Consider the following 21,308-nt stretch of genomic DNA (forward strand, 5'->3'; position numbering starts at 1 on the left):
TTTGATCTGAGAAGCGTCTTAAATAAGAAATCAAGAAGTTCAGATCTGTACAAAAAAAATGCTAGGCACGGGACCAGGGGCATATTTTTGAGCGTAAGTCATTCCTTTTCCCCCTTCCTTGCATAACATAAGTCGTGGCATCAAAGAAACAGAAAAGTGATTATTAAAATGTTAAGAAAAAAACAGGGTTTTTTTCCCTTTTTTTCATCCCACTTGCGAACTCTTACCAGTTAATTTCTTGTTCGTCTTTTTCTATTAAAATGAAAATTGACATGCGGACTAAATAAGCCATTATAAACGTATTTGGTCGTCATTATCAACCATTTAAAGCCACTTGTTACACCAAAAAATTGATGGTCATGTGATGTTGGGGGGAGAGGAAAACGAGCCAATTAAAGTGAACTTTGATTTAAAATTTATCTTTCTTTACGTCCAAAAGTTGCCATCCCGCACGAAGCGAAGCGCCCATGGATAATATTCGTATATATTCTTATAATATGGTCAGTATCTATAAAATTACAAAATAATTGATCATAATCCATTAAAAATGCATCATAATCCTAATATTTTTATGTCAAAATAAACCAATATACTCAATTGTAATCCATTATAATTGATTTTTTTTCGAGAAGTTATTCATGAAATTTACATCTTTTTTCAAAGTTATCTCATTTCCTGTTCAGTGCTGTTGCTACGTATTACGTTTCATAAAAATGTAACACTTTGTATATTTTTTGTCTCTATTTTTTCAGTTCAGTTCAGTTTAACACTTCATTTCGCAGGGGAGGGGGAATTATTTAAAGGTAGAATACCCCCCAGTATACGCGTTTACCCCTTTCCTGACAACTTACCTCAACTGCCTTTCGCTGCCCTGTGGTTGAATACTAATTTATGGTAGACTTTGGTTGAACATTATTATGGTTGAACATTATTTTTTGGTAGACTTTGGGGAGGGGGGTTTATGATTGGCACCCTCTCTCTCTCTCTCTCTCTCTCTCTCTCTCTCTCTATCTCTCTCTTTAATTGGGGGGGGGGGGGGGGGGGATGGGGCACTTTTTTGTGTGGAAAGAAACTAAAATAACCTGATTTTATGACGAGCTTAAAGATTCGATTTATTTACTTAAGAGGGAAAAAGATGTTAGTCACATTCATAAAACTAGTTCAGCGCATGAAAGATTTTTTTGACAATGGAAATGTAGGGATACTATTTTATGTATCGATTTTTTTATAAGTTTGAAAGCTCACGTCTGGTCTTTAATTGCAGACTCCGTTGAAGTGCTTGGCTCTTTTTCCTCCCCCCCCCCCCACCTGCAATTTTTTACTAGTAAAGTTACTGTTCACATTGTCCGATCATTACGAAAATTGACATGCGGACAAATTAGGATGTGCCAATCACATTTGGTCTTCATTATTAACCTTCTAAAACCACTCGTTACACCATAAAATTGATGGTCGTGGGAGGTGGGGGGGGGGAGGAAAAAGAGCGCTTAGTTATCACTTTTTATTCTGACCTTTTGAAAAATGTGGAGGAATTTTGGCTCTTTTCCAGTTTCCCCCTTTCAAAATACCGAGTTTTATGCTTGATTTACATGTTTTACGGCTAAATGCTTGATGTTACGCTGTAAAGTATGAAGAACAAAGCTGTTCAGAATTGTCGATTTGTTCACCACGCAAGTTTCATTGCATTATTTTAACGTTAAATAGACTTTTCAAAACTGAATTTGAAAGGGGGAAACTGGAAAAGAGCCGGAATTTTGTATTCGGTTGTGTTTTAGTTTGTTTTTCAGCTTTTCAGCTGGGACCACTAGCAAACTGATATAATTTGAGTCGAGTTCATACAAAAAAAAGGAAAACAAAAGAAATTTTACCAATTCGCCAAAACTAAAATCATTTTCAAAAAATAATAATTTTCGAGTAGGACGTATTTTTCAAATGCTGACGAGCTCAAATCATGTATTTTCAACAGAGTAAACAAAAAGTCCAGGTGACCAACTTGTAAAACAGGTTTTTATGTCTAAAAAATTTAGAACCCGATTGCAATACCCTTTGCTTATCGCAACGGTGAAAAAATTATAAAATGCATCCCCGTATTTTAAGAATTTTCAGAAAAAAAACGAGGAGACAATGAGTTTTGGCTGACACATTCATCAAATTTCGAAAAACTATCTAGAAAAACCGTGAAATTTAGAAGAATAAGGTACGCATTTTACTGTATCACTTTTAATTACTTTTATGATTTCATAAAACCAATTAATCACAAGAGACTGTTAAAAAATTGTTGCTAAGTTTTTAAAAAAAGAGCTCGTAAAACTGCCAACGTAATTAGCTCATCGAAATTGTGTTCAGGTTTTTTAGGTCCGCTTTTGTGAAGGGAATTCAGAACTTTAAGTCTAAGCCTTGCTCAAATTACTGGAAAATTCATGGTGCGGATCAGTTTTTCGACCATTTAAGGACGGTTAATTTTAAAAGAAAAAAATATTGCTCTGAAAACTTTGACATCATCAAAGCTTCTATTTCATGACGCAAATGCCCAAGGGAGCTTTGCACCGCTTGTGGCACAACAAAAACCTACCATTTTAAGCGGACAAACTGAATTGAAAGCCGCTAAACCAAAAAAACAGTTCGAAACAATGTCACAAACAAATAGAGCTACAAACGTTTCATAAGCTTGTATCGACTACTAATCAGTTTTAGAGAACTATGTCGAGAAACACAATCTACTGCGTTAAATAAGCATTCAGAAAACTTTTACCGAGCAGCAACTACGCCGACAAAACTTGGTTAATCGCCGGTTAATCGATTAAAAAAAAAATTTGCGAAACACTAAGCTATAAAATGTTAAAACTCCAAGTTTCTGTTTTCTTTTTTCTTTGCAAACGGCCTATTGTATGGCGACTATGGCAAAAATTACAACCAGAAACCATCAAGTAGTATAAACATACAGTTGGCCAGGAGAATGAGATATGCAAAAACTGCAATAGAGTCCACCCTAGTCGATCAAGGGAGGTTATTTCGCAAGATTCTTTAAAATGAGGGTAATGTTGCAAGATCCTGAGAGAACAATAATATCTTGTAAGAAATCTGATGGAAATTAACTTGCAAGCATATTGCAAGATCTTGCAAGAAAAATCTTAAAAGTTTCGTTAAAACAGCGAGATAAAAAATACATGTAAGTGATCGATGCATTTTAAATTTAGATAGAGAAAGTAGAAAAATTGCGAGTGTTAACCTAATGTTAATCAAATCATCGAAATTTCCTAACTTTTTACCGAAATAATTTTTTTTAGTTTTCTCAAAATTTTGATGCTAGTGAAACTTGAAAAACCAAAAAAGTTATTGAAAAAGCAAAAACGAAAATTCAAAGTTTGTCAAAATGGCAAAAAAATTCGACCGTTCATTCATTTTATCGACTATTTGTCATCTACTACATATTGCCTAAATATATTTACTTCATTACGAGGCCAAACTTGGCATTTTGTGAATTGTAAAGGGATTCCGCAACAGGCCAAAAACAGGATTGTTGCGGAATCCGCAACATTGCTATCTTTCTTTGATTTCTTTTTTCTGTTTCGGATTCCACGGACAAATAACATAACACTGTATTTCTCACAACTGCTCCAAAAACAAGAAAATTTGCGGATTCTGCAAAAAAATGTGGAATCCGCAAAAAATGCGGAATCCGGAACAGTTTGTGGAATTCATAAACAAAAACTAATACATGTGTTTAGACTGTGGTGAAATATACTAAGACTGTCGTGAAATCTGCAAATTGTAAGCAGATTCCGCAAATTGTAAGCGGATTCCGCAAATTGCAAGCGGATCCGCAAAATGTAAGCGGAATCCGCAGAAATTTGCGGAGTCCATTTACATTCGCGGACTCCGCTTACATTTGCGGAATCAGGAACAACTACCGATATAAGCTGGTTGCTGAATCCGCAACAAAATTAATGTGCCGACAAAATTTACGTTACAGGTACTTGTACGCGGAACCCACAACAATTTTGGAAGTGGAATCCATTTACATTTTCGAACAGGTTTAACGACTTGTCTCTGGAATCAGGAACATACAAATTGGCCTTGTAATCTTTAATTTTAAAAGCTCAAGGTTGGAATGCAGAGCCAAAATAGACAGCGAGGGCAAACCATAGAATGACCATGAATCGACGAGATACTCTTGCGCGACTGACAGCTGCCATTTTCTGAGGAAAAAAGACTAGTATCCCGATTACAATACCCTTGCTGATCGCAAGCGTAATGAAACATCCTTCCAAAAATGACTGATGATTTTGATCATGACCTGATGTGTGCACATAACCATATAAGCAGTTTCAGCAATTAAGAGGTCAGTATTTAGAAGTAGCTTCAGCTGGCTTTCGTTTGAGTAAATTATGAAAGCGATAATGATATCTAAACTCTTTCATAACATTATTTGACAAGTCTTTAGCGATTTGGTCAGCCCCTTGCAAGTAGACCTGTTATCAAACAATCAAAGCTTTGATCAGTTTAACTTTGCATACATTTTTCTCGTCTTATAAATTTGACTGGTCAAAACTCACATCATATCAATTTCGAATTGTCGGTCAGTCAGTTAGTTTATACGAATAATATGAACGGATCTAATTGGTTCACAATTCTAGAAATCTTCTCAATTGGAATATTTGGAGTTGTATATAGTCTAGATTGGTCTTACAACGGTAAGGTTTTCTCATCATATTGTCATGTTTTTTTTGTTTCTAGTTGTCTAACTTTATACTCATTACTTAAGTGACTATTACTCTTTGCTGTTTTTAAGAACAAGAGTTACGAAAAAAAATGCAAATTTGGTTTTCGAGCGAAACAACAGTCCAATCTGGAAAAACACTGGTCTTGAGAAAAGTTCGGGACACTTTTTTGTTTGTTTTTATCAGACAAAATTGTTGCGCTGAGACTTTAGAGATTTCAAAACTAGGGAAAACATTGTGTTATTATTATTTTATTTTTTATTACATCGATTCTGTTGATAATTGAAATCAATTTTCTGGCCGCTAGTTGAAAAATCATTAAGAAATAATACCAATTCATATAGAAGAAGTGCGATGATCTTTAGAAGAAATCAGGGGCGGATCTAGGAATTTCTCGAGGGGGGATCGGGATTCCAAAAATTTTTCGAAAATTTTGTCGACCTTTTTTTTAGGCCGACCAAATTGATTCTTCGAGCTCTCAAAAAGCATCGTTTTGTCCCTATTTTGACAAAATTTTCTGCGCCAAAGGCAAAACTTTGAAAAACAGGCCGAAAAAGGAGTTTTTAGTCACTTTTTGGAAAACTGTGCCCAAAAAATCGCGTTTTTTTGGCGCGCGCTCCTCCCTCAAAATAAATATATGTTGGCGCCAAAAGCGCCTTTAGAAAAATTTTAGGATCCATCACCAAAAATACATTTAGGAAAATAGTACAAAGGGGGTCGGCAGGGGGTCGGCAGGGGGTCGAATCCCTGAAAAGGGGGCGTCCCCCCTAAATCCGCCCCTGGAAGAAATTGTTTACAGCTGACAATAAATATGGAATTACAAATTATGCAAAAACAAGAAAAAAATTATAATAATCAACTATAAAATACGATAAAGAAGTCTGAACATCAGACATCATACCAATTTGGAACATTAAGAAAGCGGAAAAAACTGCCAGAAATCTGCAAAAAAAAACTTTTTTTTGCCTAAAAGTTTAGAAAAGCATATTTCATAAACCATGCAAGAAAAATAGAGTCGTTTTTTTTTATTCTGCCCAAACTTTCAAATTTTGCAATTTTGTAGTACTCAATGTATAAATGCAGAGAACAAAACACTGATCGCAATGATTCGTTTTGCTAACACAAATGCGTTTTTTTTTGAAATTTTAGTCGATTTCTAAAAAGGCCAAATTTTGAGCAGATGTTAGGCATTATTTCCTGTAGCTAGTTTCTGTATTTTTTTCTGGTCTCGGTAGACTTCTGTAGGTTATTTTATCAAACTTGAAAACTTTTCAAAATGATGAATATTTTTGGCTAATTCAGCTTATTTATAAGTCGACTTAAAATTGTACGCAAAACATTTTGAAGTGGTGCTGAAATTTGATTGGCTAAATCTAGGCAATCAAATTGAAGCAAAACAGTTTCAGTTCAAAATAATAAAATAAAGATTTTTGGGCGGAAAAAGTAAAAAGACCTGAAAAATAAAAACACGTTGATACATGTAGCTTCGTGTAACTTCGCCTAAACCAAGTGCTCATTATCAACTGCGTAGCATTATAAACGAAAACCAACCAGGAAACAAAATAAAAATTAATGAAACTGATACACGCCATAGGAAATTTTATTTAAAAAAGTACGCCAAATGTAATTAATATTGTTCGGATAAAACGATAAATTGAATTATCCTAAATCCATAAACTTTTTTCTACACATGCATGAGAAAAACCTCTACTGTAGGGAAAATTTCCACGCCCTGATTTTTATATTGAACCCTCAATATCAAACTTAAATAGTATTTTTTGAGATAGTTATGAAATATCTAGGTGAAGCCGATCAAGTAGGGAAAAAAAGAAGCACCATGTTAGTTTGATTGAACTATAAAAATGAAAATCAGCAGCTTAGTTTTTGAAAAAAAAAATTTAAAAAAACGGGCAAAACATTGGACTTTTTCTGAGGCCATATATTCTTTCAAAACGCAGTACATGGCAGCTTGTGCATGGAAGATTCATATTACTGGTTTTTTTTCTTTCAGTTAAACCCTTAATCTCCAATTTGGCAGGGTAGTTTTTGTGAAAATTTTTTTAAAATTAGGCAAATTGTCAAAAAAAATTGGCTTGTTTGAGACCATAATTTTTTCTAACAACTTTGGGAAACAACCGCCTTACAGGGGAAAAATTCCGTGATTTGTTCTTTTAAGTGAAACCTTCATCTCAGATTTGTTCATTTAGTATTTGAGAAAATGAAAAAAAAATCAAATTTATTAAGTCAAAAACCCTCAACTGAAACTTTCGCAGGCCGTACAACGTGGGGTCAAAGGAAAAGAGACTAGCTAATTATACAGGCACAAAGAAGAGCAACCGGTTTGTCCCATGGCACCATTTTTTTTCAAAGAAGGATACTATAGTTTTTGAGAAAAAAATGAAATTTCTGCCAAAAGTGAAAAAATTTTCACAAGCATCGCAAAAAAAAACAAAAAACAACAAATCCCATGCATTTTCGTATTATGTGTTTCTTCAAACAGGACATAATATTAGGCAAAAATAAAGCAACAACTAATGCTATAAAATTGTATATGTATAAATAGGCCTAAATTATGCAGAAAGTGCAACCAATTGAGCACTTTTATTTGCGACTTAGTTTAGAAAAAAATTCTTCGTAATATTGCACGACACTTCGTTTGAGTAATAAGCACTAGCAGACTAATAGCTAGCGTGCTTCAAAATAGCAGCGCTTTTTCATTTCGACCAGGTACGGATATGGGGGGGGGGCAGACTCGTCGTCAAAATTTTCCAAAAAGTGCACAAAAACGGCCAACCAATTTTTGTCAAAATAGGTTTTTTATACTGTTTTCCTGAACCCAAAAAAATCGACAAAGTTTAAAATTTGTACTGTAAATGCACCCCCAAACACTTTTAGTCCACTTTTAATTTTGACATTAATTAGAAGACGACAACATAGCCGGTAAACCATAGTTCGAAACGTAATTAGTAAACTTATCCAGCACTTTTTTTACAATTAATGCTCACTTTTTTAAAAGCCTGCAGAACCGTCTTTTCTGTAGTTTTGGGCACTGTACTGCTCTCAGATATTTTTACTGTGTAACCTGAAGTATGTAACGCTTTTTTTGAAGAAAACTCTAGTAACTGTTTGAAGTATTCTTACTACACCCAAAGGCTGACAACAGATTTTCCTCTCTCGTCCGTTTTTAGCATGGAATAGTGCACACACAAATAAAGCATCCGCAAAACAATGACATTCTAATAAAGCTGCGCAATCTGAGGTTAATAAGCCGATATAGAATCAGCCGAAACCAGTGAGCCGAAATACTTCAAGCTGAAAAACGAACTTCCCGTAGAATGAACCCAAATCGCCCTAATCTACATTTTCTTTATTTACAACCCACATTTCCCACTTTATAATTCACATTTCAAGATTTATTATCGGTAACTGTTTTTGGAACACTCATTCCAGTGTGTTTTTTGGACTCAATTGCACCGAAAACAACAGCAGAAAAGACAAACCGTTGTTTTACTTCTGATTAGATTTTCCTGAAAAATTTAGTTCTGGTCTTGGTTGGTTATTTCTGGAAAAAAATCATTTTGCAGACATATCTCAGTGGAAGGAGTCTTATCCAGCGTGCAATGGATATCGACAGAGTCCCATAGACATCAGGTCAGATGAAGTGACCCTGGTTAAGGAGGATCAAGACCCCTTCGAGTTCTCTGACGCTTTTCTGAGACCGATGAAGGGAGCTGTCATTATGAACACTGGAGTTTCCTGTATGTTATTACTCGTCAGAATATTAGAATAATGTTCAATCTTTCATTAACTTTTCGATTACATTTAATGTTACCAAGTTAAGCAGTGTCAACTAGAAAATGGACGCATTCCTCTTTACTTTAGAAAAATCTGTAGGCAAACACTACATAGATAAAAATTATAATTAGAAGGAAAATTAAACAGAATTTATGAAAAGATTAACACACAAATAAAGAGAACACTGCAGAAAATAGCTCTAAATTAAGAAACTGCTTAATAACGGTTAATACTTGCCAGGAGCTTTTATGCTCACAAGTTTCTGCTCAATTTCACGATAAATCTACTATTTCACATGGCACATAATACTATTTTATTAGTTTAATATACCAATTACCTGCATAAACTTTTCTTCATGACCTCTAAAAGTGTTATTTTTAACAGATCAAATAAACGACACAGAGGATCTGCGTGAAATACGTGGCGGGGGTTTGAGTAGTGGGTACACTCTGCGTCAGTTGCACTTCCATTTGGGAACCCCTTCGAGACGACTGGGATCCGAACATCAGATAGATGGCCGCCAGTTTTCCGGAGAAGTGAATTAATTTTTTATCAAATTGTGCTGGAACAGAAAAACATAGCCAATGTCAATGAACTCTAAGAGTAAAAAGAACTGATGTTTAATTTTGAAGAATTTTCAAAACTAATAAATGGCCTTAAACTCTTTGAATTTGAAGATTTTTTAATGATTGATCCCATTTTAGATAACAATACAGAATTTTGAAAATTAAAATCCACGTTTGAAACTAAAAAGTCGTCCACTTTAAATTTGATTGTTTAATTCGAAAGCGTAATAAGCCTTCCGTTTAGCAAATAAATTTGAAATTAACCAAAACAAATCAAAACTCATACCGCTAAAAAAAGTCAGAAAAAAGACTAATTTAGAATCCCTCTGGGAGCATTTCTTCATGACGACTTCTGTTTTTGACTGGCGTGACTCGTTTATTTTTTTTCATGGAGCCAAGAAGCTGAAATATTATTGATGCTACAAATACGAAATTGTGGAAATGCAATTGTGAAAATGAAGTTTTATTGCTCAAAATTATGCTATTGTGAAAAATTTTTTGACAAAAAGTCGAAAAGAGGAATCATACGAGGAATTTTGTGCTGTAGATGCACTTGGTGCTGAGCAGAAACCAACAAAGAGACAGTTCAAGGTCAGAATCACACAAAAACGCACCATTCGAGCCCAATGCAGTGTTAGCTTTCTTCCTTCAAGTGAGTCAAAAAATTTTAAACTACTGGTCTTAAATTTAGCTGAATTCAGAACACGGTCAAACTATATGATCGTAAAGTTCCTTGAACGTGCGCAAGATCCCCAGTTACGACGAAACTGGAGGTTAGAACTGAAACAATGAGTAGGTTTTCGCTCACATGGTTCCGTATAACTTAAAACAGATAATCGATTGTATTTTTTCTCGACTAATAAAACGGCTGAAGTTAAATGGTTAAACCAGATGCTTCCAGCCCCCTTCTCTCCGCTTTCATGAAAATAGACACCCAGGTCAAAATTTGGAAAAAAAAACATGTTTGAAAAGCTTTTTTCAGTGTTTTTTTTGCAACATTTTCTCCAAAATACTAGCTGTGTATGGTTAATCACTCAGACTAGACATCAAAAGTCATTTTAGGTTTCAGAAAACGATCAAGGGAAGTCATCTGAATTCTGGGAGAAAGTTACAAACTCAATTCAACCGTTACGTAGTGCAGGTAGTACAACTTTTCTTACTCAAAAAACATTTATAATAATATTTAACTCTAATGCTTTAATTTACTGCAGTTTTACAGATGATTTGTTAGAGATGACACCGGCTCAGACTATCAACCTGGCAGACGTGATTCCATTTGGAGACTACCAATCAATGCGAAGTTTCTATCGCTACTCGGGATCCCTGACGACGCCACCATGCAGTGAAACAGTAGTTTGGACAGTATTTCAGCAGCCACTTACGATAACAAAATCCCAAGTGAGTCATCAGAAGCGTCAGGAGTCCAGTCAAAACAGGACTTCCCAACTTGCGACCTTCAAGATTTTTGCACACAAAAACCACGCTTTTGACCCAAAACCCAGCGGCGCATTTTTCGGACGCATTTGACCAATCGCCTAATTAGCGTTCGCATGCGATCTTCAACTTTTGTTTTGGGGTTTCACAAAACATCTGATTATTTCAAAATTAGAACGTTAACCAAAGGTAATTATTGTTGAGAAAAATGATACTATATAATAATCTATACCAGGGGTATGAACTTCGGTCACGGTTGAAGGATTCCCAGTACCATCCACTTCCTCACGGTGGGACCACCTGCGACAAAATGGATGTCATCTCTTTCCCCCACGGAATAAAAAGTCCAAGGTTGAAAGGTGGGAGCTGGGCAGGGGGTTAATAAAAAAGTCTAATTTAGGAAAGTATACAACTCATTTAGGTCCGATAATCTATAATGTGAAAGATTTTTTTTTATTCAGATGTTTTGTTTTTTTGCAAATCCAGGTACCCTATATAAATGTCAGAATATTTGCAAAATCATCAGGAGTTTTTCACGGTCATTTTAATAAACGTGGGTACTCCCATTAAGTAATTTTCAAATACGTTTCAGTATGACAAGTTCTTTCCGAGACCAGATGACAACACTCCCAAGGAGCGACCTCAAAACAACTTCAGAAAAACGAAGGATTTGAACTCAAGGATCGTTTATAAAACTACTACTCGCATGAACAGAAGTAGCAATGGCTTTAGAACTAATGTATTCTCTCCGGCTGTTACAATTATGCTCATTCTAATTCCAATTTTATAACGAAGACTGTTTTAGGAACCCTAAATGACATTTGCATTTAACGAGCAATTGAATGCCACAAGCATAGCGAAAGCTTGTTTTGCTCGCAAAACGGGCGAAAATCAGATTTCTTTTTGCCAAGTGATTTTCAAATAGATCTCTTGCTCTACTATGTGAGACACTGATTTTTCCTTTCATTTTGGCATTTTTTACTCTCCCCTCAATTTGTTGGTTACTTGAAGTTAAAAAAATGCAGCATAAGTTTTATTTGGTATTCAGAGGTCTATTATTGGATATTTTAATCAATTTTTTTAACTCATTTTTCACTTAGATTCATTAAAGACTCAATTGTTGCCTAATACTTGATGAATAGATACTTGATGAAAACTTATTATCTTTGGTTTGAGAGCTCAAAACAGAAGCAGTGCCAAAAACTGATTCTTGATTACGTGTACAACAAAGTGATGGTAATTTGAAGTTCATTAGAAGTAGTTAATTTCAACGCAGAAAAAACTACACTAGCTTGAAAAAAAAAAATTTTTTGTAGTTTTTCATAGACTATATGGGCGGAACATTCGGTGCTAGTTGTACAGAAACCGACTATTCTTGTTTTTTTTTGTTTTCCACGCAAAATCGGGTACCACAAACTTAAGTCGGAATGGGTCGAGTGATACTTCATACTAAAGCCCTTTCAGTCGTGATTTCAACAAAAATTTTTTTTCTCAGTATAGATAAAAACCGATTTGAAACTTTTGCTTTTTGGCCTACCTTCGAGCTAATAAGGTTAGCGTTACGTGCAGGCTTACAGTAGCTTACTTACACTTAGATTCAAACGTCAAAACTTAAAAAAAAAGTATGTTGCTAGAGAAATCGCTTTGCAAAAGAAATCACAGTTAAACAGAAGCTAAGAAATCTGACAACCACTTGAAACTTAAACAAGACTACTCGTATCAAGGCGAAGCCCTGAATGTTCCGACTGCCTTTTAAGGTTTTATGGAGCAGTAATAACATTGAAAAATTAAATGTAAGAAAAATAAAATGAAAATTTTTTTTTCTAAAATTCGAATTTTTTTTTGTGAAAATCATCACCCCACACACGCCTTACAAAGTATAAAACGATGAAATTCGCTCCTTGTTACAAATCAATTATGGAAAATAAGCTTCTTTCAACCAAATTGGAACAGTTTTAAGACGGATTAACTCTCCGCTCATGCGTTAAGAGCGCTAAATATATCGCGCGGTAATTGTCCCAAATTGGCCAAAATGGCAATCTTTAAACCCCCATAACTTTACGAAAAATGATCACAGGTGAAATATCTTTTCAAATTTGAGCTCAGGACAACAATACCTTTCAAATGATATAATTCGAAAGGTATGAAAATATTCCGCTAAAAATTCCGCTAAAGAATGAAAAAATTCCGCCAAAAATGGCTAGTTAAAAAGTCGAAATTTGTCTGAAGAAACCAAAATCGACAAAAAGTTTTCAACATTTTTTAGCTGGTAGACAATAACCAAAAATCATTGAAATTAATTTTGCACTATTAAAACTCTACTAGCGCATGACTCGCAACTACGGTGCTTCAAAGATCGTTGAATGTAAAAAGAGCTTCCTAAAACATAAACTAAAACAGCAATATTAAATTCAAACCTGAATTTAAATTTGGCTCATCTATCAGGTGTTTCTTTAAAAAAACGCCAAACTCGAAAACCAAAATGGGATCTTTTAAGCTATTTCCCCCTTTTCGACCTTGTTAAATATTTCACCTTTTTGCAGTTATTATTTTTGACAACCAATTCTGGAAGAAATATGCATTACAAAAAGTGAACAATTAATGGGGGTATCATTTTCGCGCGTTCGTATATGTATTACTCACTTTTTATATAATTCCTAAATAAAGAAAATTAATTAAATATATTTTCTGAATATTGTTTTAAGCTATTGAAAATGTGGCAGCTAAATTGTATTAATGAACATTAAAATTGGGTGAAATACTTAATAAGATAGGATCTCCCAAACGATTTGATCGTAAAAGTGGAGGGTAGATTTGGTATCTTTTATTTCCACGTGACAGTATCCCACCATAGGGTTAGGGATTTCAATTTCTGTTACTTGCTTTTAAATCTAAATTTTATGAAAAAGTATTGAAAAATTCATGAAAAATGCCATATCTCAGAAACAAAAAAAAGTTATCAGCAATAAAAGTCAGAGGCCAGATTTTTACTCTGACAGTACCCTGAAAGAACACCACAATTAGGGTTGAGAATTTCAAGATCGCTTAAAATTTCATTCAAGTTTTATTAAAAAAATGAAAAAATGATAAGAAATTCCACATCTCGAAAACTAGTAGTATTTGAGCATTTAAATTTAGAGGGCAGATTTGCAACACCGATGTGTCACTAACAGTACCCCGTCTTAGGGTTGAGAACTTGAAGCTCTGTTAGTTTTTTATTTAACCAAATATTAACCAAAAAAATATTACAATCCAGTGAAAGAAAATATCGTATTAACTTAACTTCCCTTAAGTTATCTTTGAAAATTGAAAAAAAAACCTCAGGACAGGAAAACAAAATGTTTCTAATTGCTTTCGTTAAAAAACCAAATAACTAACCAATAAAACCCCTTTGCCCATTTTTTGTTTCCAACCGAATCAAAAAATCTGCCGGGAAATCAGTATTACCGAAGACCCTTACACTACTTTCAAGGTACTCGACTGTCAATAAAGCGCATAAAAACATCGAGTAGAAAAATTTAATTTATTAAGTTTCGAAAATCTAAGAGTTTCAGACCACTCGAAAGTAAAAACGTTATAAATCTGTTTTCTCAAAACTCACAAGGATGATAAAAAAAAGCTAGTATGCGGGGAAAAAGTTATCAGATAACAATTATAAAAATAATCGAATAACGAATAAAAGCTATCGTATCGGACAGCGAATCGAAAAAAAAACGATTAAAAAGAAACATGAAAGCCATGAAACTTTTCCTGTTGAAAATTGCAATTGTTGAAACGTTGTTCTTTGCTAACACTCAATTGCGACATTAGGTACTTTAAAACTAAGCCAATAAAACCAACAAAATCGACAAAAAGTTTTCAACATTTTTTAGCTGGTAGACAATGACTAAAATTCATAGAAATTAATTTTGCACAATTAAAACTCTACTAGCGCATGACTCGCAACTACGGTGCTTCAAAGATCGTTGAATGTAAAAAGAGCTTCCTAAAACATAAACTAAAACAGCAATATTAAATTCAACCCTGATTTCAAACTCGGCTCATCTATCAGGTGTTTCTTTAAAAAAACGCCAAACTCGAAAACCAAAATGGGATCTTTTAAGCTATTTCCCCCTTTTCGACCTTGTTAAATATTTCACCTTTTTGCAGTTATTATTTTTGACAACCAATTCTGGAAGAAATATGCATTACAAAAAAGTGAACAATTAATTGGGGTATCATTTTCGCGCGTTCTTATATGTAATACTCTTTTTTTATATAATTCCTAAATAAAGAAAATTAATTAAATATATTTTCTGAATATTGTTTTAAGCTATTGAAAATTTGGCAGCTAAGGTTGTATTAATGAACATTAAAATTGGGGGAAATAGTTAATAAGATAGGATCCCCAAAACGATTTGGGCGTAAAAGTGGAGGGTAGATTTGGTACCTTTTATTTCCACGAGACAGCATCCCACCATAGGGTTAGGGATTTCAATTTCTGTTACTTGCTTTTAAATCTAAATTTTATGAAAAAGTATTGAAAAACTCATGAAAAATGCCATATCTCAGAAACAAAAAAATTATCAGCAGTAAAAGTCAGAGGCCAGATTTTTACCCTGACAGTACCCTGAAAGAACACCACAATTAGTGTTGAGAAATTCAAGATCGCTTAAGATTTCATTCAAGTTTTATAAAAAAAATGAAAAAATTATAAGAAATTCCACATCTCGAAAACTAAAAGTATTTGAGCATTTAAATTAAGAGGACAGATTTGCAACACCGATGTGTCACTAACAGTGCCCTGTCTTAGAGTTGAGAAATGGAAGCTCTGTTAGTTTTTTATTTAACCAAATATTAATAAAAAAAAAATTACAATCCAGTGAAAGAAAATATCGTTTTAACTTAACTTCCCTTAAGCTTTCTCTTGAAAATTGAAAAAAACCTCAGGACAGGAAAACAAAATGTTTTTAATTGTTTTCGGTAAAAAACCAAATAACTAACCAATAAAAAACTTTTGCCCATTTTTTGTTTCCAACCGAATCAAAAAATCTGCCGGGAAATCAGTATTACCGAGGACCCTTACACTACTTTCAAGGTACTCGACTGTCAATAAAGCGCATAAAAACATCGAGTAGAAAAATTTAATTTATAAAGTTTTGAAAATCTAAGAGATTCAGACCACTCCAAAGTAAAAACGTTATAAATCTCTTTTCTCAAAACTTACAAGGATGATAAAAAAAAGCTAGTATGCGGGAAAAAAAGTTATCAGATAACAGTTATAAAAAATAATCGAAAAACGAATAAAAGCTATCGTATCGGACAGCGAATCGGAAAAAAACGATTAAAAAGAAACATGAAAACCATGAAACTTTTCCTGTTGAAAATTGCAATTGTTGAAACGTTCTTTGCAAACACTCAATTGCGACATTAGGCACTTTAAAACTAAGCCAATAAAACCAACAAAATCGACAAAATGTTTTCATCATTTTTTAGCTGGTAGACAATGACTAAAATTCATTGAAATTAATTTTGCACAATTAAAACTCTACTAGCGCATGACTCGCAACTACGTGCTTCAAAGATCGTTGAATGTAAAAAGAGCTTCCTAAAACATAAACTAAAACAGCAATATTAAATTCAACCCTGAATTTAAACTTGGCTCATCTATCAGGTGTTTCTTAAAAAAAACCGCCAAACTCGAAAACCAAAATGGGATCTTTTAAGCTATTTCCCCCTTTTCGACCTTGTTAAATATTTCACCTTTTTGCAGTTATTATTTTTGTCAACCAATTCTGGAAGAAATATGCATTACAAAAAAGTGAACAATTAATTGGGGTATCATTTTCGCGCGTTCGTATATGTATTACTCGCTTTCTATATAATTCCTAAATAGAGAAAATTAATTAAATATATTTTCTGAATATTGTTTTAAGCTATTGAAAATGTGGCAGCTAAAGTTGTATTAAAGAACATTAAAATTGGGGGAAATAGTTAATAAGATAGGATCCCCAAAACGATTTGGGCGTAAAAGTGGAGGGTAGATTTGGTACCTTTTATTTCCACGTGACAGCATCACACCGAAGGGTTAGGGATTTCAATTTCTGTTACTTGCTTTTAAATATAAATTTTATGAAAAAGTATTGAAAAATTCATGAAAAATGCCATATCTCAGAAACAAAAAAAAATTATCAGCAGTAAAAGTCAGAGGCCAGATTTTTACCCTGACAGTACCCTGAAAGAACACCACAATTAGGGTTGAGAATTTCAAGATCGCTAAAGATTTCATTCAAGTTTTATAAAAAAAAAAATGAAAAAATTATAAGAAATTCCACATCTCGAAAACTAAAAGTATTTGAGCATTTAAATTTAGAGGGCAGATTTGCAACACCGATGTGTCACTAACAGTGCCCCGTCTTAGGGTTGAGAACTTGAAGCTCTGTTAGTTTTTTATTTAACCAAAAAAAAACATTACAATCCAGTGGAAGAAAATATCGTATTAACTTAACTTCCCTTAAGCTTTCTCTTGAAAATTGAGAAAAAAACCTCAGGACAGGAAAACAAAAAGTTTTTATTTGCTTTCGTTAAAAAACCAAATAACTAACCAATAAAAAACCTTTGCCCATTTTTTGTTTGCAACCGAATCAAAAAATCTGCCGGGAAATCAGTATTACCGAAGACCCTTACACTACTTTCAAGGTACTCGACTGTCAATAAAGAGCATAAAAACATCGAGTAGAAATAATTAATTTATTAAGTTTCGAAAATCTAAGAGATTCAGACCACTCCAAAGTAAAAACGTTATAAATCGGTTTTCTCAAAACTCACAAGGTTGATAAAAAAAGCTAGTATGCGGGAAAAAAAGTTATCAGATAACAGTTATAAAAAATAATCGAATAACGAATAAAAGCTATCGTATCGGACAGCGAATCGTTAAAAAAACGATTAAAAAGAAACATGAAAACCATGAAACTTTTCCTGTTGAAAATTGCAATTGTTGAAACGTTGTTCTTTGCAAACACTCAATTGCGACATTAGGTACTTTAAAACTAAGCCAAAAAAACCAAAATCGACAAAAAGTTTTCAACATTTTTTAGCTGGTAGACAATGACCAAAATTCATTGAAATTAATTTTGCTTAATTAAAACTCTACTAGCGCATGGCTCGCAACTACGGTGCTTCAAAGATCGTTGAATGTAAAAAGAGCTTCCTAAAACATGTACTAAAACAGCAATATTAAATTCAACCCTGAATATAAACTCGGCTCATCTATCGGGCGTTTCTTTAAAAAAACGCCAAACTCGAAAACCAAAATGGGATCTTTTAAGCTATTTCCCCCTTTTCGACCTTGTTAATTATTTCACCTTTTTGCAGTTATTATTTTTGACAACCAATTCTGGAAGAAATATGCATTACAAAAAAGTGAACAATTAATTGGGGTATCATTTTCGCGCGTTCGTATATGTATTACTCGCTTTTTATATAATTCCTAAATAGAGAAAATTAATTAAATATATTTTCTGAATATTGTTTTAAGCTATTGAAAATGTGGCAGCTAAAGTTGTATTAAAGAACATTAAAATTGGGGGAAATAGTTAATAAGATAGGATCCCCAAAACGATTTGGGCGTAAAAGTGGAGGGTAGATTTGGTACCTTTTATTTCCACGTGACAGCATCACACCGAAGGGTTAGGGATTTCAATTTCTGTTACTTGCTTTTAAATATAAATTTTATGAAAAAGTATTGAAAAATTCATGAAAAATGCCATATCTCAGAAACAAAAAAAAATTATCAGCAGTAAAAGTCAGAGGCCAGATTTTTACCCTGACAGTACCCTGAAAGAACACCACAATTAGGGTTGAGAATTTCAAGATCGCTAAAGATTTCATTCAAGTTTTATAAAAAAAAAATGAAAAAATTATAAGAAATTCCACATCTCGAAAACTAAAAGTATTTGAGCATTTAAATTTAGAGGGCAGATTTGCAACACCGATGTGTCACTAACAGTGCCCCGTCTTAGGGTTGAGAACTTGAAGCTCTGTTAGTTTTTTATTTAACCAAAAAAAAACATTACAATCCAGTGGAAGAAAATATCGTATTAACTTAACTTCCCTTAAGCTTTCTCTTGAAAATTGAGAAAAAAACCTCAGGACAGGAAAACAAAAAGTTTTTATTTGCTTTCGTTAAAAAACCAAATAACTAACCAATAAAAAACCTTTGCCCATTTTTTGTTTGCAACCGAATCAAAAAATCTGCCGGGAAATCAGTATTACCGAAGACCCTTACACTACTTTCAAGGTACTCGACTGTCAATAAAGAGCATAAAAACATCGAGTAGAAATAATTAATTTATTAAGTTTCGAAAATCTAAGAGATTCAGACCACTCCAAAGTAAAAACGTTATAAATCGGTTTTCTCAAAACTCACAAGGTTGATAAAAAAAGCTAGTATGCGGGAAAAAAAGTTATCAGATAACAGTTATAAAAAATAATCGAATAACGAATAAAAGCTATCGTATCGGACAGCGAATCGGTAAAAAAACGATTAAAAAGAAACATGAAAACCATGAAACTTTTCCTTTTGAAAATTGCAATTGTTGAAACGTTGTTCTTTGCAAACACTCAATTGCGACATTAGGTACTTTAAAACTAAGCCAAAAAAACCAAAATCGACAAAAAGTTTTCAACATTTTTTAGCTGGTAGACAATGACCAAAATTCATTGAAATTAATTTTGCTTAATTAAAACTCTACTAGCGCATGGCTCGCAACTACGGTGCTTCAAAGATCGTTGAATGTAAAAAGAGCTTCCTAAAACATGTACTAAAACAGCAATATTAAATTCAACCCTGAATATAAACTCGGCTCATCTATCGGGTGTTTCTTTAAAAAAACGCCAAACTCGAAAACCAAAATGGGATCTTTTAAGCTATTTCCCCCTTTTCGACCTTGTTAATTATTTCACCTTTTTGCAGTTATTATTTTTGACAACCAATTCTGGAAGAAATATGCATTACAAAAAAGTGAACAATTAATTGGGGTATCATTTTCGCGCGTTCGTATATGTATTACTCACTTTTTATATAACTCCTAAAGAAAGAAAATTAATTAAATATTTTTTCTGAATATTGTTTAAAGCTATTGAAAATGTGGCAGCTAAAGTTGTATTAATGAACATTAAAATTGGGGGAAATAGTTAATAAGATAGGATCCCCAAAACAATTTAGGCGTAAAAGTGGAGGGTAGATTTGGTACCCTTTATTTCCACGTGACAGCATCCCACCATAGGGTTAGGGATTTCAATTTCTGTTACTTGCTTTTAAATCTAAATTTTATGAAAAAGTATTGAAAATTCATGAAAAATGCCATATCTCAGAAACAAAAAATTTATCAGCAGTAAAAGTCAGAGACCAGATTTTTACCCTGACCGTACCCTGAAAGAACGCCACAATTAGGGTTGAGAATTTCAAGATCGCTTAAGATTTCATTCAAGTTTTATTAAAAAAAAATGAAAAAATTATAAGAAATTCCACATCTCGAAAACTAAAAGTATTTGAGCATTTAAATTTAGAGGGCAGATTTGCAACACCGCTGTGTCACTAACAGTACCCCGTCTTAGGGTTGAGAACTTGAAGCTCTGTTAGTTTTTTATTTAACCAAATATTAACCAAAAAAAAATATTACAATCCAGTGAAAGAAAAAATCGTATTAACTTAACTTCCCTTAAGCTTTCTCTTGAAAATTGAAAAAAAACCTCAGGACAGGAAAACAAAATGTTTCTAATTGCTTTCGTTAAAAAACCAAATAACTAACCAATAAAACCCCTTTGCCCATTTTTTGTTTCCAACCGAATCAAAAAATCTGCCGGGAAGTCAGTATTACCGAAGACCCTTACACTACTTTCAAGGTACTCGACTGTCAATAAAGCGCATAAAAACATCGAGTAGAAAAATTTAATTTATTAAATTTCGAAAATCAAAGAGATTCAGACCACTCCAAAGTAAAAACGTTATAAATCTGTTTTCTCAAAACTCAAAAGGATGATGAAAAAAAGCTAGTATGCGGGAAAAAAGTTATCAGATAACAGTTATAAAAAATAATCGAATAACGAATAAAAGCTATCGTATCGGACAGCGAATCGGAAAAAAAACAATTAAAAAGAAACATGAAAACTATGAAACTTTTCCTGTTGAAAATTGCAATTGTTAAAACGTTGTTCTTTGCAAACACTCAATTGCGACATTAGGTACTTTAAAACTAAGCCAAAAAAAAATAAAATCGACAAAAAGTTTTCAACATTTTTTAGCTGGTAGACAATGACCAAAATTCATTGAAATTAATTTTGCACAATTAAAACTCAACTAGCGCATGGCTCGCACTACGGTGCTTCAAAGATCGTTGAATGTAAAAAGAGCTTCCTAAAACATAAACTAAAACAGCAATATTAAATTCAACCCTGAATATAAACTCGGCTCATCTATCAGGTGTTTCTTTAAAAAAACGCCAAACTCGAAAACCAAAATGGGATCTTTAAAGCTATTTCCCCCTTTTCGACCTTGTTAGTTATTTCAATTTTTTGCAGTTATTAATTTTGACAACCAATTCTGGAAGAAATATGCATTACAAAAAAGTGAACAATTAATTGGGGTATCATTTTCGCGCGTTCGTATATGTATTACTCACTTTTTATATAACTCCTAAAGAAAGAAAATTAATTAAATGTATTTTCTGAGTATTGTTTTAAGCTATTGAAAATGTGGCAGCTAAAGTTGTATTAATGAACATTAAAATTGGGGGAAATAGTTAATAAGATA

At 33.3% G+C, this 21,308-nt stretch overlaps 2 protein-coding genes across 3 annotated transcripts in view; one reads left to right on the forward strand and one right to left on the reverse strand.

Moving 5' to 3' along the window:
• Positions 1-21,308, reverse strand: part of LOC134838864 (inositol 1,4,5-trisphosphate receptor type 1-like) — a 466,592-nt gene that overhangs the window by 386,153 nt on the left and 59,131 nt on the right. The window lies entirely within an intron of this gene.
• On the forward strand, positions 4,468-11,487 carry LOC134840158 (carbonic anhydrase 13-like). 2 transcript variants are annotated; one of them, XM_063855868.1, is made up of 7 exons: positions 4,468-4,694; positions 8,306-8,479; positions 8,901-9,052; positions 9,630-9,734; positions 10,145-10,223; positions 10,302-10,480; positions 11,109-11,487. In XM_063855868.1, exons 1-7 carry the CDS (start codon positions 4,607-4,609, stop codon positions 11,304-11,306), a joined length of 975 nt encoding a protein of 324 aa, XP_063711938.1. In that variant the 5' UTR covers positions 4,468-4,606; the 3' UTR covers positions 11,307-11,487. The 2 variants fall into 2 exon arrangements, with proteins under 2 accessions (XP_063711938.1, XP_063711939.1); XM_063855869.1 differs by lacking the exon at positions 11,109-11,487 and having other exon boundaries at positions 4,472-4,694; positions 10,294-10,375.

Source organism: Symsagittifera roscoffensis, chromosome 2 (assembly GCF_963678635.1).
Source record: "Symsagittifera roscoffensis chromosome 2, txSymRosc1.1, whole genome shotgun sequence".
NCBI classification, from domain to species: domain Eukaryota; kingdom Metazoa; phylum Xenacoelomorpha; order Acoela; family Convolutidae; genus Symsagittifera; species Symsagittifera roscoffensis.